This window comes from Vanrija pseudolonga, chromosome 4, assembly GCF_020906515.1.
Source record: "Vanrija pseudolonga chromosome 4, complete sequence".
Classification (NCBI taxonomy): domain Eukaryota; kingdom Fungi; phylum Basidiomycota; class Tremellomycetes; order Trichosporonales; family Trichosporonaceae; genus Vanrija; species Vanrija pseudolonga.
Genome location: NC_085852.1, coordinates 1,647,598 through 1,662,755, shown reverse-complemented (window position 1 = coordinate 1,662,755; position 15,158 = coordinate 1,647,598). Strand labels below are relative to the sequence as shown.

General features: G+C 60.9%; 2 protein-coding genes across 2 annotated transcripts; both read right to left on the bottom strand.

The window, feature by feature from the left end:
* Positions 1–2,107: 2,107 nt before the first annotated feature.
* Positions 2,108–4,164, bottom strand: LOC62_04G005892 (uncharacterized protein). The gene is made up of 2 exons (XM_062772451.1): positions 3,433–4,164; positions 2,108–3,384 (listed from the first exon to the last, which is right to left on the bottom strand). The coding sequence occupies exons 1-2, from the start codon at positions 3,641–3,643 to the stop codon at positions 2,513–2,515; spliced, it is 1,083 nt and encodes a 360-aa protein (XP_062628435.1). The 5' UTR covers positions 3,644–4,164; the 3' UTR covers positions 2,108–2,512.
* Positions 4,165–11,443: 7,279 nt separating this feature from the next.
* Positions 11,444–14,733, bottom strand: LOC62_04G005891 (uncharacterized protein). Its single transcript, XM_062772450.1, has 15 exons — positions 14,283–14,733; positions 14,218–14,229; positions 14,065–14,155; positions 13,994–14,008; positions 13,842–13,948; positions 13,629–13,791; positions 13,493–13,590; positions 13,224–13,440; positions 13,124–13,176; positions 12,811–13,076; positions 12,735–12,764; positions 12,642–12,692; positions 12,476–12,595; positions 12,072–12,171; positions 11,444–11,873 (listed from the first exon to the last, which is right to left on the bottom strand). The coding sequence occupies exons 1-15, from the start codon at positions 14,547–14,549 to the stop codon at positions 11,595–11,597; spliced, it is 1,869 nt and encodes a 622-aa protein (XP_062628434.1). The 5' UTR covers positions 14,550–14,733; the 3' UTR covers positions 11,444–11,594.
* Between the last annotated feature and the right edge of the window lie 425 nt (positions 14,734–15,158).

Sequence of the window (15,158 nt, the reverse complement as noted above, 5' to 3'; positions counted from 1 at the left end):
TCCCCGCGTCACCTGGGTCTAACCTTCACTGGCCGGCTGGCATTGCTTCGGCGATTGGCACGGCCCAGTCCAGCCGTTTTAATAATTCTAGGTGACTGTACGGGCGTGCATGTGGGCAAGGTAGCGACAACAATGACACCACCCTCGCGAGATCTCGCCTTGCAGGTCTCGGGAACTAGCGGGGCGGGGGCGAGGCAAGCGAAACGACGTGGGTGTGTCGTCGTGGTCGTCGTCGTCTTCGGCGTATCTGCGCTGTTCCAAATGTCACTTGTTGCAAGGAAAACGGGCCAAGAGCACCCAAGAGGACAAGAGTATTTGTAGAGTTGCGAGCAAATGACGAATGTTGGGCTGCATAAAGTACAAATCATCAGAACAAGGGCGCAAGGCGGAGAAAATAAGGAAGGGAGGAGAGGGACAACCCTGGCCGCTTTTGGTGGGTGGGTGCCGGCCGGGGTGGCCGGGGGTGGTCGTTGAGTGGGTCTGGCTGCGGTTAATCTGTGCGCCTCTATCGTGGGAAATCCTTCTGACAGAGGTAGAGTGGTGGCGTCGTCCGGTCCATTATCAGCTTGAGTTGGATTGTCGTCGCCGCCGCCTCGGCCCTGCAGTGTGGCTTGAGCTTGCTTGGCGAGGGCGGGGGGCGGCGGCCTCTCTGTGCGTCGATGGAAAACAAGGACTGAATGCGCCACGCCGGCGCATTCCATCTGCATCTATTGTGTGTGTCGGGTAAGTAAGTGTCTGTTTGGCTCGTTGGTCCGGCTCTCGTTTGTCATGTAGGCGTCGATGGCACCATTGTCACTTTGTGACAAGAAACGAACGGATGAACGCCGTCACATTTGTAGAGAGGTGTGCGAGCTTAGCGCGTCGGAGGCAAACCCATCCCAAAGGTCAAGGAAACGACAAGCGGCCAAGCGGGAACCCAAAAGTCACCACAGAGTCACGAGTCACAACAACTGTCCCGCCTGACCTGCCTGCCTGCCAGCCTGCCTGCCTCAACGCCGCCGCCAGGCCGCCCGCCTGGCCCGTGCCTGGTTCGCCGTGCCAACACACCTAGTGACTAACTGACATAGTAATTCGGCGTTTGCTGGAATGGTCGCCGCACACTAGCCCACCAACTGTTTGCAAGAGTCACCGCGGCCATGTTACACCCAACGGCCGTATGCACATGGATGGGGGCTGGACCCGATGCGATGGATCAGCATTCCCAGTCACAGATACCAAGCCAAAGTTTACATGTCTCTGATTCGCGTCGCTGGCTCGCATTCAATCTCGTGTCCGTGTCTCATGCAATCGACAAGCGCGGCGACGCGACGAGCCCGCCGGGACGCGAGGCACGCGCTTGTTGTCTGTCGCCTTGTTTTTGTCCGTCTCTCAAGCAACGGCCAAGACAGCGACACCCGCCCGCCCGCCTGCCTGCCCGGCCAGCGGCCGCGATTCGGAGATCTGTCGCCCACTCTTCCGAGGAATGGCCACGAGTCGGTTGGGTTGTACAGTCGCGCGCGCGGGGAGGTGACTGCCGCAAAAAAGGCGGAATCACGCAGTAACGACACGCTTTACGGACAAGGTTGTTCCCGCGCGCTTGTTTGAATGTATGTATGCTGCGACGCGGGTTGTTGTGGAGGCGTGCAGGTTTGTGGGAGCGGAGCGTGCGTGCGTACGTACGAGCGTGTTTGTGTGTGCATTGGATTGCAGCATGCAGCGTGCATACGTCGAGAGGCTAGCTAGTGACACCCCCCTCGCCCCAAAGTTGGGTGCCAGCATCCCGCCAGATGTGGCGTGGCGGTGCGTTGTTTTATTCCTGTAAACCCGACCCATATTCAAAGCGAGGAATGTCGTTGTCAAGACGATTTTGTAGGACGATCATGCCACAAACTCCCAACGGCACACAAGGCTTGTTCCAATGGCATTAGAAGTCGCGTTACGGCATCATGGTTCTGAGACAGCCAAGCGAAGTAGGTGAGGGGAAGCAGGGGTCACAAGCCGTCTTTCCCCCCCCCTTGTCGCAGACTGCAACAGGTTTGTCTCTGTCTGCACCGCCTCCTAATTACCTCACGCCTCGTACCAAGAGGCTGGTACACAATGATCTGCAGAACGATCCAAAAAGGAATAGCTGAACCAATGCGTGCATTGTGTGATCCAGAACTAAACCTAACTATGGTGTTGGGGGGCAGGTCCCAAGGCGACTATACAGTATATTGGTGGGGCGGGAGAGCGAGAGGTGTAACTACAACGTGTACAATACACATCTTGTGGCGCGCGGCGTGCTTTATGGCGCATTTGGTTTGACCGTTCGACGCACAAGCCATCCCCCTTTCTTGGAAGATAGGGGGAGAGTGTTTGGGATGTGAGAGATTGGGGCATGTGCGCCTCACGGACAGTCCATACTCGGGTCTTCTAAAGCTGTGTTTGCCCTTCTAAACAGCTAGAGATAGTCCCCGAGGTGGTAAGAGAGCGGGAGATAGAGGAAGAAAAAATAAAAGGGGCGTTGTTTGCACAGTGGCGTGGATTGCTGAGCTTAGATGCGAATGTCAAACGAGTGCACCGGAGACGTGTGGGTGCGGGCCGAGGCGCCACTGCTCGACGACAGTGGGCGGCGCGAGTCTCCTGCTGTACCGTGATCGTGGTGACCATGGGTGGCGGCATGTGCGTGGGGATGAGAATAGCTGGGGTAGGCCTGGTGCGAGTAGTGACCGGGGTGCGAGTGTGCAGACGCACGCTTGTCTTGCGAGTACGACTGGTCGAGGCTGGGCAGGTGGTTCCATCCCCAGCTCTCGGATTGGCTCGACGAGGGCTGCGAGTGGGCAGGGGGTTGAGGAGGCTGGCCCGGGTGCCCCTGGTGTTGAGGACGAGGGTGGGGGAGAACGAGCTCGGCGATGCGCATGCGGCTCGGGGATGGGAGGCGGTGGCCACGGGCGACGGCGGCGGCAGTGGCGGCAGCAGTGGCGGCCGACTCGTCGTCGTATTCATCGCGGCGACGCTTGCGGTCGTGCTGCTCCATGTCACGAGTGTCCCACCTGGGAGGGCGGGGCCTGTAGGATGAAGCAGCCGAGGCCAGCGTGGAGAGGGGGTCGACCGACGAGGACGACGAGCCAGAGGGGCGAGAGGCCGACGAGGACGGGGGTCCGGCAACGTGATGAGCCGAGTGCATGTCCATGGCGGACGAGGTAGGGACCGCATTGGCCAGGTTAGAACCCCACATGCGACGGAGAGATTCAACGTGTTCGCGGTGGCCGTGGGCCACTAGGGCCGCCTCGAGGTCGCGTACCCAAGCGGTAAGGGAAGCTGCGCGAGCTTCGAGCACCACGATCTGGTTCTCGAGGTCGAGCGTGGTCGAGCGCATGCTTCCCACGGTTTGCTCCAGGTCTGCCATCTGGTTGGCACGGCGGACTACGCAGGTCAGCATTGAGCCAAGTGGTACAACTAGAGGTGACTCACGTCTAAGGTTACGCTGCTTGATGCGGTTCTTCTCGCGGCGGATTTCGAGTGCGCTGCGCGCAACTGGGTCGTGGCCATGGTGGTCAAGATGGTCATGCTCGTCGTCACTGGCACTAGAGTGGCGACGTTCCATCTTGAGTGCACCAAGCTGACGCGGGGAGAGCGAGGCGGATGAGGAGGGTGAGGGGAGCGAGTGGTGGGCAGCGGGCATGTTCAAGGGGAAGAGAGTGGGAGAGAAGCAGGTTGGGTGAATGCCTTGTGTATGTGTATACAGTCAACCGTTGGTGATGAAGAGGCGCGGGGGGGGGGAGAGAAGGTTGAGATTGAAGTAGGGGGTGGGGGGGAGAGTTGAGGGGGACAGGAGGATTTGGGGACTGGGCTGATATAGACTAATCGGTGGGTTGGAGACCTTTGGTACGGGTTGCTTGGTGTGGTTCTTTGGTACGACGGGGTAGTGTTGGCGGTGGTGGTGGTGTGGTGGTGGTGGTGTGGTGGTGGGTGCGGTGGTGTGGTGGGTGCGTGGGTGGTGTCGTCACTGCGGCGGCGCTCACGCGCTATCTATCCGTTGTTATTGTGATGTGCGTGCAGGGTAGCAGGCAAGGGGAGAAGGTGGGGGGCACGCGTCGGTGTCTTGCGAGTTGGCTTGTTAAGTAGCTCGTCGCTGGGATTGCCACGGGCAGAGAGAGAGAGTAGCGCGCTGCGCGGAGTAGTATGGTTTCTGGCAAAAGATGACGATCGTCGTCTGTGTGGGCTGTGGGCTTTGCATCTTTAAGCAGACGAGCAGCATCAAGGCCATGCAGACACCAACCCACTGCACGCCCACCACCAAAAGAATACAAATCATTGACAAGATTCTACAAATTCGAGCATGCATCATTTGTAGAATCTCGAGGCAAGGCAGGTCAGGCGGAGGAGGCGGCGGCGGCGGCACTGGGCCCTGGACTGGGGAGGGAGTCTGACGGCGGCGGCGGCAACGGCGGCGCATTTTCCTGCTAAACTCGTCGTCGTCGTCGCGTGTGTCGCGATGCCGACCGACCGACCGACCGACACGCTGGACTGACCGAGAATGGGCCACGGAACCAGATTGTGCTATCGTCCCTGGTCGGTCACCCCGGCCCACCTTTTTTTGCCCCGTGCCATGGCGCAATGCCTGGGGCAATGACCAGAGAGACAATAGAGACGACGCGAGACGAGAGGCTACTTGGTACAAGACTTGGCTCCAGTGACGCCTCCAGGGCCAAACAGACACACACCAAGCAACGCCAGCCGCCAGCCCAGCCCGACAGCGGGGAACGCAACGACACAAACGACCGCACCGCCCGCCAGCCGCGACGGAAGACCCCACCACCACCACCCCCACCACCCCACTGCACTGGCCGACACAATGCACCCAACCCAACCCACCACTCCGGCATTGGGTCGGGGTTCCCTTTTGCCCACCGGCGGTGCTACAGCGCTCCTTGGTCGTTTGCCCTTGACTCCCCCCCCCCTTGTCCCTCGATTTCCTTGTCCTTGAACTTGTGTGTATGCGTCCCTGACTTTTAACCCTAGACGCTTGTCGTGCCTGGAATCGGGACCAGAGACATGGGTCCGTAACAGCAAGCAATGGGCCAAAGGGCACAATCCCTGCAGGAGGCGGCACAACGGCGTACACGGCACCCACGGCACAATGGCCCCACCGCGGCCCCCACGCGACCCGACAGGCAACAAGGCTTCTGTAATAACGGTATACCCACACAATGATCCCTACAGGACAATGCCGGCTTTGACAGCGGCGGCGACCGACTGGCGGCGTAGACGACGACGACGACCACCACACCACGACAACCCAAGGCGACATGTCACCTCCTGCGGTTACACCCACACAACCGAACCGACAACGGCAGTACGGGGATATCCCGAATGGCGCCCACCACACCCACCCACCACACCCACCACACTCTCTTCTGCCCGAACTCGTCGAAGCGTTAAGCGTCTAGTGCCGCCCATGTGGGCACCCGGCGGCGCCGATGGATGCACAGCATCAATGGGATGCATACAGTGCCAGCCGCCAACGCCGACGGCTTGCGTTGTCTCAGACACACAAGCACGCCCGCACTCACACGTCCATGCATGCAATAGACAGCAAACTAGCATGGCTGGCTGACCCGACTGGTCATGACGCGCCCGTCGCACAGTCTCGCCTGGTCGTTAGGCTGGCGTGGCTTGCTGATGGTGTGCGGTCTAGTGCTGCTGCTGCTGCTGCTGCTCGTGCACGCGCCCCGCCGCCGGTGTATGGACGACGACAACGCACGCACACACGCATGCACGCACGCACGCACGTACTCCTTCCCTTGTCTCGTCCCCACCAGACTGAAGGAGCATTAGCCAGAAGGGACGACGCGCGGCGGACACGCTGCTGCTGCGCGCGAGCGCGTGCATGCCTCGTCGCGCCCCGCCCCGTACCGCCCACCTAACCTCCCTTATCCTTGTCCCCTACTCGCTCCACATTGAGATCTCCGATCCTCAATGCCGCCAATTGTGCTGTTTGACCGCCGCCAGTGCCGTGGTTCCATGGATTCCCATTGTCCGTCGTCCAATGGATCATGTAGGTATGGCGCTTGAAAGGAGTACGTAAATCGGCCAGGCACCCGCTCCCCGTCTGTCGCAAACGCAATCTTGGCGAGTGCAGGTGGTGGGTGCATCTGCGGCATTGAGCACACGAGTGAGGGGGATGTTCAGGGCGATACGTAACCGATTGTTCGGCGATGTGTCCATGTTCCAGGCGGCGACTGCTGCAGCAGCAGTAGCAGCAGCCGGGTGTGTGATGGTCGCTGGTCGTCGTGGTCGTCAACGACAAGCAGTGGGTGACAGCGGCCACCGCCGCGTGGCCAGGCCGATGAACTGCAAGTGGCAGTAAGTAGCAATATGCTTCATACAGTATTCAATGTGGCTGCCAGCCGCATGCCGCACCAGCCATAGCCGCTGTAGCTCAAAAGCACTAGCGCTTGTCGCAAGGAGCAAGGAGCATTGACGTGCCAGAAGAGAAAATGTCCTAGCACCTGTTTTGCGTTGGCTCTAACTCGACGTCATAACTTGCGACGCTTCACACCACTAGTGGGACGGATCAATGGGGGGAGGGGGGGTGGGCGGGGGTCTTGCGGCGGCGTATCTGTCGATTCCTCGGTGTTGATCAACCAACAGGGGGGCCTTGTTCCGGATCTTTTCCTAGACAAGGGTGAGTGAAGGGAGGGGAGGGGAGGGGAGGGGAGGGGCAGATCAGGCGGAAAGGGGAGCGAGCCGGCGGCGGGGGCAGCGGCGCGCGGGGAGGACGTAGCGCTGTAGCGTGCACTGCACGCCTGTCGCCTGTACCCAGCTACCCAGGACTAGTCGACTGTCGTTTGTCGTTTGCTCGCCCGCTCGCCGGAGCATTGTGGCCATTCACGGGGAGTGCCGGACCAGTGCACAGGTGCTCAGCATCCGTCTGTCTTGTTTCAGCATGGCGGCCAGTGGCTGCGGCGGCTGCGGCGGCTACAGCGGCCTTGTTGCAACTTAGTGGCCGCGGCGGCAGCGGCGTCTGGGGACGAGGGCATTGGGTTAACCCGCGCACGCCGCAGCAGCAGGTGACACCTCTCTCGTCGACCTGCCTGCGTCTGGGGTTTGTGGTGGTTCCTGGCGCCGCCACCTGGCCGCCACGGACGGTTTTTTTTTCTTGCCTTGAACCCCCTGAGCCAAATAATCCTCCTAACAACCACCACGAGTTGCTTGCCTCGCTGTAGCCCTGTGCGTGTGATCTTTCAGACATGGCTCGGGCCGCCGGCGGCTGCGCAACGGTTATTGCCCGCACGCTCGCTCACTCGCAGGCCGAGGCTGGCTGGCTGGGGGTGGCGCAGTCCTTGCTTGGCAAGATGACAGATGACAGATGGCGGCAGGTGACGCGAGTGGGTAGTGTCGCGCTGCGGCGCGGCGCAGCCCGGCGCGGCGGCACCGGGGAAATACATTGATGCAACAGCGAGAGAGCGTTGGTAATGCGGCAGCCTCGGCGGCGCCGAGGCAGGCGTGGCTGGCCGGTGCATGCCTCAACGCGGGCCACTCGCACGTCCGGTCGGCGCAGGATCGGTCGGTCGGTCGGTCGCATACGCACGACACGAGGGCACCACCCACTACTACCAACAGCATCAGGCACTTGGGGAATACAAATTGTTGGTTGGTGACCAGGGCCGCAGAGGTAGGGAGGGAGGGACGCGAGGCAGTCGTACCACCTCAGTTCTCGGGCGGGGCAGGCTGCTTCCTCCGACGGATGGGACGGAGATTATCACTGTTACTGCTGGGTTTGGTTTCGGGCGGGCTCGCTCGGTCGCTCGCTCGCTCGCTGTGGGGCACGCAACACAGGCGCGTGCGTGTGACTCGTCTGGGGGATGGCGGCCGGTGCGTGAGGTCCAACCTTCTCGATACAGCACGGTGCGCGCGGATCCCACATGGTGGCTGTTGCTTGCTGCTGCTCCGTGCCACGCCCCCACGCCCCGCGCGTCGCCAAAGAACCCGAGGGTGTTTGATATCGTGGGAGGGATGTTTGATGTCGGGTCTAGCTAGTAGCCTCGTGTGATGATCGCTGCCTTGTTCGCTCGCGCCAACGCCCCCCGCCGGCCGCCACGGCGAGCGCACCGGAGTGAGTGGTCGTCGCGTGTCTCAGAATCAACCATCATTGTGCATCGTGACGCCCGAAACACGCGCGGGGGGCTATCAGACGACCGTAGCGCAACCTCTCACACACAAACGCACACGGTACACGGCGCGGCCCCGCCGGCGCACGAGCTAATTGCGGTATCGTCCAGCCGAGGCAATGCAATCGCGCGCGAGCGGGGTATCTTCGCAGCGACACGGCGGCGGCGGCGGCATGCGGCATGCGTGATGCGTGATTCCGGGCGCCTCGCACGAACGAGCGGGTGAGCGGGCGAGCAAGCAACACGCGGTGTGCGTTGGGACACAGTCAGCTGGTCAGCTGGACAGACAGACACGCTCAGCTGCAGCTGGGTCGGATGACGCCCTCGAGCGAGTAACCGGCGCCGACACCACCCGCGCAGCGACACACCTTGGTCGTCTCGGTCGCCAGAGAGGACAATAGCAACCAACAGCAGGACGGCGCCGCGGACAAGCGCCGCAGACGAGGCGGTGGCGGAGGCGGAGGCGCAGATCGGCGCCCTGGAGACGAGCGAGCGAGCGAGCGAGTGGAGACAACGTTTCCGCGGCATATCGTCCCACCACCACGCAACATAGACACTTGCAAAATCGTGTCCGATACCGGTGCGAGGAGCTGCGCGGCACTCCGAATCGCCAGCAGCGCATGTCATAAGCGAGCGCCGGCGCCGGCGCGGAGGCATGACCAACGGCGCTGGTGAGCTCGGCGCGCGGCGGAGTCTTGGCACGAGCGCCCGCGCCGTGTCGGCCCGGTACTCCCTTGTCAGTCATCGCTATCTCGCCCCGCCGTGGCCGGCGTCGGGTACCCGCGTGCGAAAGAGCGATGCTATCGCTGCTCGCTCACTCGCTCCGCTATACCCGCTTTCACCGGCGCCGCTCCGATCCGTCCTTCTTGGTGAGCCCGCGCCTCGTCAGGACGCACCGCAGGACCACAGGGGCGTGGCGCCGCCGCGAAGGCTAAGGCGCACAGCCTGGCCCAGTCGTGCCAAGCCGAGCACAGGCTCGCTCGCTCGCTCGCTCTGCCTGCCGCCGCCATCGGGCTCGCCGTCGCCGATAGGCTGCGAGCCTACCGGCTGCGTATCCGGCGCTGGCTGCTGGGTCGGCGGCCAGCGGCGTCGCGCGGAAGTTGCCCCCGGCGTCGAGCGCACGAGCCAAGCGCCACGACCACCACAACCACGGAGAACAGTCACCCGTACACCCGCGACAATATCTCCCATCGCCACATGCACAAGCCGAGGCTAGGCGAAACCTCGGATGCTGGGCGGACGGAGCATGTTACAGCACTGTGGCACCCGCAGCGCAGCACCGCCAAACCTACTTGACGCCGGACCCTTAAAACCTCTCGTAATGCATGAATCCTAGGATTCGACCTGTGTCTAGCTAGTGGCACAATCAGGTCCAGCCAACGAGCCAAGCGAGCCGTCCGGGACGAGCGAGGCCCGCCACGAGCCATCACACCTGCCTGCCGCACCTGCCGCCGCACCGGAAAATAAATCGTCGTTGTGTTGCTCCTGCTTGTGCGATTGATTCGATCCACCGACACAGGGCAAGGGACCGACCGGCTGGGATTGCTCGATGCAACAGGCAGGCATGAAACGTTGATGGAACCTTATGCCGCCGTCGTCGTCCGTCGTCGTCACTTGGGCGCTGTGCGTGTGGGTGATGCGTGCGACGCTGAGGTGGGCGAGCGATTTATTACAAATAAACAAGGAGTGTGGCAGTGCTCTGCGTCCTGTATGCTCGCTGGAGCGTGGCTGTACCTCGGGCTAGTAACAGTGCTTGTCAGTGGCGAACCAGCTGGCTCGCACACCTGGTGGTGAAGGACACTTGGCGGTGTGCCAGCCATTGTGTGGCACGCACGCACATATGCACACACGCACACGCCGGGCGAGGCACCGGCGACAAGGGCTAGCTCCGGGGAATATGTGGCGAGGGGCGAGGGGGGTGGCCGGGTCGGGCGGGTCTCGACGGGCGTGACCACCTCGTCGTGCGTGCCCTAGTCGTCTCGTCGTCGTCGTCGTCGCCACCACCACCGACATCGTCGCTGAGCGAACGTGTGAGTGGAGAATTATTTTCCGCCGCGAGCAGTGAGAGCGTGTCGACTTTGGGGCGGGGTTGGTGGCCAGAGGCACAGGCGGCCGAAGGTGAGTGGGTATCGTGGCCCCGGTCCCCCGTGCAAAGAAAGTACTGACTGACAGGCTGCGACAGGCCCCTCTCCCCCATTCAGCCCGCGAGCTCACGACGCCTCGGGCCGTTGCACCCATGTCATCCTGCATCATCATAAGAATAATATTATTACGCGCGGCGCATTTGCAGATCGCCGTCGCCGCCGTGCGTGCCGATCTCGGGGCGCTCGCTACTCACCAGGGCGCCCGGTGATGAGCAACAGGGCGCGCCGAGCGGCGCTCGGTTGATTGATTGATTGATTGACTCATTGATTGATGAACAAGACCGCAACTTCCGCGGGTCGAGCAATTGCGGTGACTACCTACCACCGCGGCGCCGCCGTCGTCGTCGTCGCCATCGGCTCTCTACATACGCGCCTCGCCTATGTGTTATCAATGTCGTTCAGCCGAGATCAATGATATCGTTGTTATTTCGAGCAGCGCCGCGGGGAACATATATTGCTCGTTGTGCGCGATGCGACGGGTATTCGCCTCTTGCTCCCATCGTGAGTTTTATTCGCTTCATTCGCTGATACTCCAAGCTGGATGCTCTGCGGTCGATGCGGCGATGCGATGGAAATTATTGCAGCTGGCCCCGTCAGGCATGGGCCCTCGGATGAGGCCTGCGCGACCGCCTCGTCGGCTGGTAGCTGCCCGCCCATCTCCTGCTCTCTCGGAACATCGCAGTTCAGCAGACTTGACTGACATCCTTCACCCTCACCCGCTGCGCCCCCGCGCCCCCACCCCCTCTTTAGCCCAAGCTTCTGAGTAGTCCCCACTTACTTGAATAACAGCGTTAGCTCACCCCGACTCGATTGACCTCGGGGTAGTTCGAGCACCCCCTTTCCGCTCAGACTGACGGGCGGGGATCACGGGCTTGGGATCGACCCCCCCCCCCTCCCCCCTCGTCGAGCCCGCTCGTGAAACACCGCTACAACCCCCGACTCAAGTCGACCTCCCGCAGCACAGCCACATCTATCCACTACGTCGGTACTTGGATGTTTGAAGCAAGTCATGATCCACCCCAGATCGATTCAAGACGACCCCACACCGCGCCACCAACAACACATTCCGCCGCCCATAACCGTTACCCCGCGTCCCGTGCCGCCGCCTCCAAAGCCCACTTGCGGATCCCCACTAACCACTCCGCACATCCCCACTCCCCGTGTCCCCCTTATCCACTGCATCTCATCCTACGGAATAGCGGAATAGATAGATGGTGATGGTCACGGCGACGCTCAGAGTCAGGGCAGACTGACGGACGGATCTCGATGACACGGTGGGCACCTGTCGCCGCGACTAAAGCAGCTCACGCCCCGATCACTCGGCGAGGATGTTGGCCGCGGTCGCCTGCGTCACGATAACCTGGCCATGCTCGTCTCTAGGCCGCGTGTCTGTTTCAGTCTGCCCGCGGGCGGCCAAGTCCGGGTGGGCAAGCGCCCACTTGGACGGCAAGATGCCAATCGCCTGGACCGCGACCACGGCCCACACAACTCCGACCGAGACGCCCATCGTGGACAGGATGTTGAGGCGATCTCCCGCAAGAGGCACCAGGATTAAAATTAGACCGCCCATCACAGCGAACGCGAACCGAACACCCTGCCGGCGGTGTCAGCGGATGCCCACCACACGGAGACGCTAGCAACGGCGCCCGCTCGCCCCCCGTCCTCGACCCGTCGGAATCGGATAAGGTGACACTTGTTTTTGAGACACCTTTAACGCCACGCGCCACTGGTGTGATCCTCACACGCCCCACCCCACAATCTCCAGGCCAGTATAATTGACTAGGTGACTCACCCTCGGGATCCTCGTGGCGCGCCAGTGGTGCATGGACCCGTGCAACAGGTCAAGAGAGGCGGTGATGATGAGTGCAAATCCGAGGCCACAGCCCCAGTACCTGTAGTCTAGGTCAGTATTCGAAACACCTCGAGGAATTCGAAACAACAGAGCTATTGGGAAGAGCTTGGGGGAGGTCTGCCCCATCTGACGAGACACGAGGCACTTCGAGGCATGTGGCACCTCTTGTGTAGCGCCCCGAAATGTCGGCGAGCACCATGCACACCTTGAACAGCTCAGAGTCGTTCGCGACAGCTCGAGGCATTCGACAACTCGACGCAATCGCACGACTTGCAAGGATGATTCGCAAACGTTCGAGGTATTCGCAAAGACCTCGACAGATGTGAAAATGAACAGCGACTTACCATCGAAGGCCTGGCAGAAGCGTGACGCTCTCTTCCGAATTGAGCTCCTCGTCGTGCAGAACAAACTTGCTTGCCGCAGCTGAGGCTAACACCAGCGCAGCACAGAGGGGCCAGTGAAGGCTATGTGGCGGTCAGAAACGCGCACACAACTCTCGACGCCACTTACAAGGAGAACAGCAGACCTGTGAGCCAGCTTCGGCGGAGAGCGTGAGTGTACCTGCACAGGTCAGCGTTGCTTATGTTTGGTGTTTAACCTCACTGGTTCAGCTCCTCGCTGGGGATTGTGTACCTGAACTGATCAGCGACTCCTCTCCACCTGACATTGTCTGACGTACAGGAAGTTGAGAGCCCAAGCAACCATGAGGCCGAGGACAGCCTTGCCGTACTTGGGTGACAGGCCCACAGTGGAGGCGTTGGTAGTGGGCGAGCCGGACGCAGCCTCAGCGGCCAAGTTGAAGAGTGTAGAAACCACCTGGCGTGCCACATGACCACCCTCGCCAGTGGCTCCTTCACTTGTCGTCGTGTTGGTGTGGCCACCAGAGCTCTCTCCCGACGAAGCAGGAGTAGCGACGTAGAGCATGTTCATCACGAGTTCACCCAACTAAAGGGTTTAAGCAAATCGCGCATTCAAGTTCTCGCCAAACTCACCACAATGACAACAAAGGCGCCGCTGCGCTCAATGCTGTGCTCAATATTGATGGCTACTTGGTTAGCACCACGCATCGGCTACCCATCCCTTCCAACGCACCTGGGAACTTCATGTTCGGAAGGTCAATACGGCCGAGCGTAAGACCTCTGCCTCGCTCGGGATTGAGACCGGCCACCTGATCGCGCCTGAACTTCCGAGTCTGGTTGAGACGGCCCCAGGCAATCAAGGCAACCGAGTCAAGACGGATCAAGTCCACACAGATTGCAATCGTTGCGAGCGCAATTTGGGCGGGGCGGTTGGTCACCCAGATGAGGGGCTGCGTGGGTTGTCAGACGAGAGGGTCGGGACGAGTGAGGATTCTGACACACAAGGTAAAAGAGCATAGGGATCAGAACACCAATACCGTGGAAGATGTGGAAAGTGCGGAAATCGGGCAGACGATAAGCGTACCACCACAGAACGACGACTGAAGGGGTAAGCACAGACATGTCCAACGCCACTTACCTCGAGTGAGCTTGATGACAAGCCAGAAGGCAACAGCAGCCTGCATGGCCGAGTGGTCAAAGGCCATCTCGGATTTAGTGGGGTGAATCTCGATAGCAGTCGCGTTGGCACTGTAGCCGAGAAGACATCCCATGCCGATCAGGACCCAAAGACGGTGGAGCATCTGGGCCAGGTCAGCCGGAATGACGATCTGGAGCACGGTCCGCGGCTCACATCATCAGTGCCGGAGACGTTCGAGTAGCGCGTCGCCTCCTGCCAGATACTCCAGGAGGGGTAGAAGGTCAGGATGAAGCGCGCAACTGCTAATCCTGTGGCGGCCACTGTGACGGGTTAGGAAGAATGCCGGCATTGGCCCAACGGCTTACCTGCGGCAGCGTCGGCTAAGGAGAAGACATCAGCTCTGCGCATCATCTCGCATAACACGCCCGCCACTCACCGAGCTGGTGGATGATGGCGACGAAGAGCAGGTCGAAGAAGAGCTCGAAGCGCGAAATCTCACGGCTTCCAGGCTCGCGGTACAGTTTGCCCTGTAGGGACCCGGTTAGCCGCTCCATTCACCCGTACCGCGTTTCACACTCTGAAAACATACATTCTCAATCCACTGTGAGCGGGTCAGCACTGTATCCACACCCCACTGCTGCGAGCACGGCTCACCTGGCGGACCACGGGCGGGCGGAAGATCTCACGGATACGAGTAATGTGCTGGTAGCCATAGTAGTCGTCGTGAAAGATGAGGTTGTCGGTGTTTCCGTACTTGCCCTGCTCTGCGCGGTGGTGGTGCTCGTTGCCGCCTGCACCGCCGGGCGTGCCGGGCGTCGATGAGCTGCGATGGGTGAGGTTTGGAGCCTTGGGGTGGTCCAAGCTGTCGCCCCCGATGCTGTTGTAGCTGTTGTTGATGTCGGTAGCCGAGGTCGAGGCCATGGTGGAGCGGATTGCAGGGACGGGTGTCCAGGTTGTTATTGTTTTGAGCTTGGGTGTCAATCACCAGTCGATACTGGGTGGTAAAGGAGGTCCCGCACGGTCGAGCTCGCGCTTTATGTATGCACAATGCTCGATGTGAGTGCTTTGCAAGCAAGAGCTGTGAGATGGTAAGCGTCGGATGAGCGGAAAAGAAGTGAATGGGAGGGTGGGTCTGGATTGATGCGGCGGTTTTGTTGGTGTGGATAATGACGGCATGATGGGTTGCTTGGATGGGTGATAATTGCCTGAACAGGAAACATTTTCGCGCCGTCGCCTTGAGATCGACCGCCGTCGGTCGGGAAGAGAGAGAGAATGTCACTCCACTGCCATTCACCGACGGGCTACTGCTCTCTTCCGACCACTCAGTCGCCGTCGCCAAGCAAGCAAGCGAATAGGCGTATGTATGTGCACGCCTTGCCCTTCGGTCCCAGGTGGTATATCGCTTGCTTCAGGACCTCGGGAGGGTGCCCATGCGCGCGTGATGCATGACTGCGAAGAGGCGCCGGCACGTCCCCCTTTCCCTCACGACCACCTGGCAAGTGGCCCACCAGATTGTGCCCGTTTTCGTGG

Coding starts and splice junctions, on each gene's coding strand:
- LOC62_04G005892 (XM_062772451.1), bottom strand. CDS start 3,643: ATGCCCGCTGCCCACCACTCGCTCCCCTCACCCTCCTCATCCGCCTCG. Junction 3,385..3,432: donor CAAGCAGCGTAACCTTAGAC/GTGAGTCACCTC, acceptor TGACCTGCGTAG/TCCGCCGTGCCAACCAGATG.
- LOC62_04G005891 (XM_062772450.1), bottom strand. CDS start 14,549: ATGGCCTCGACCTCGGCTACCGACATCAACAACAGCTACAACAGCATC. Junction 12,596..12,641: donor ACAGGTCTGCTGTTCTCCTT/GTAAGTGGCGTC, acceptor ACCGCCACATAG/CCTTCACTGGCCCCTCTGTG. Junction 12,172..12,475: donor CTTCTGCCAGGCCTTCGATG/GTAAGTCGCTGT, acceptor CCTAGACTACAG/GTACTGGGGCTGTGGCCTCG.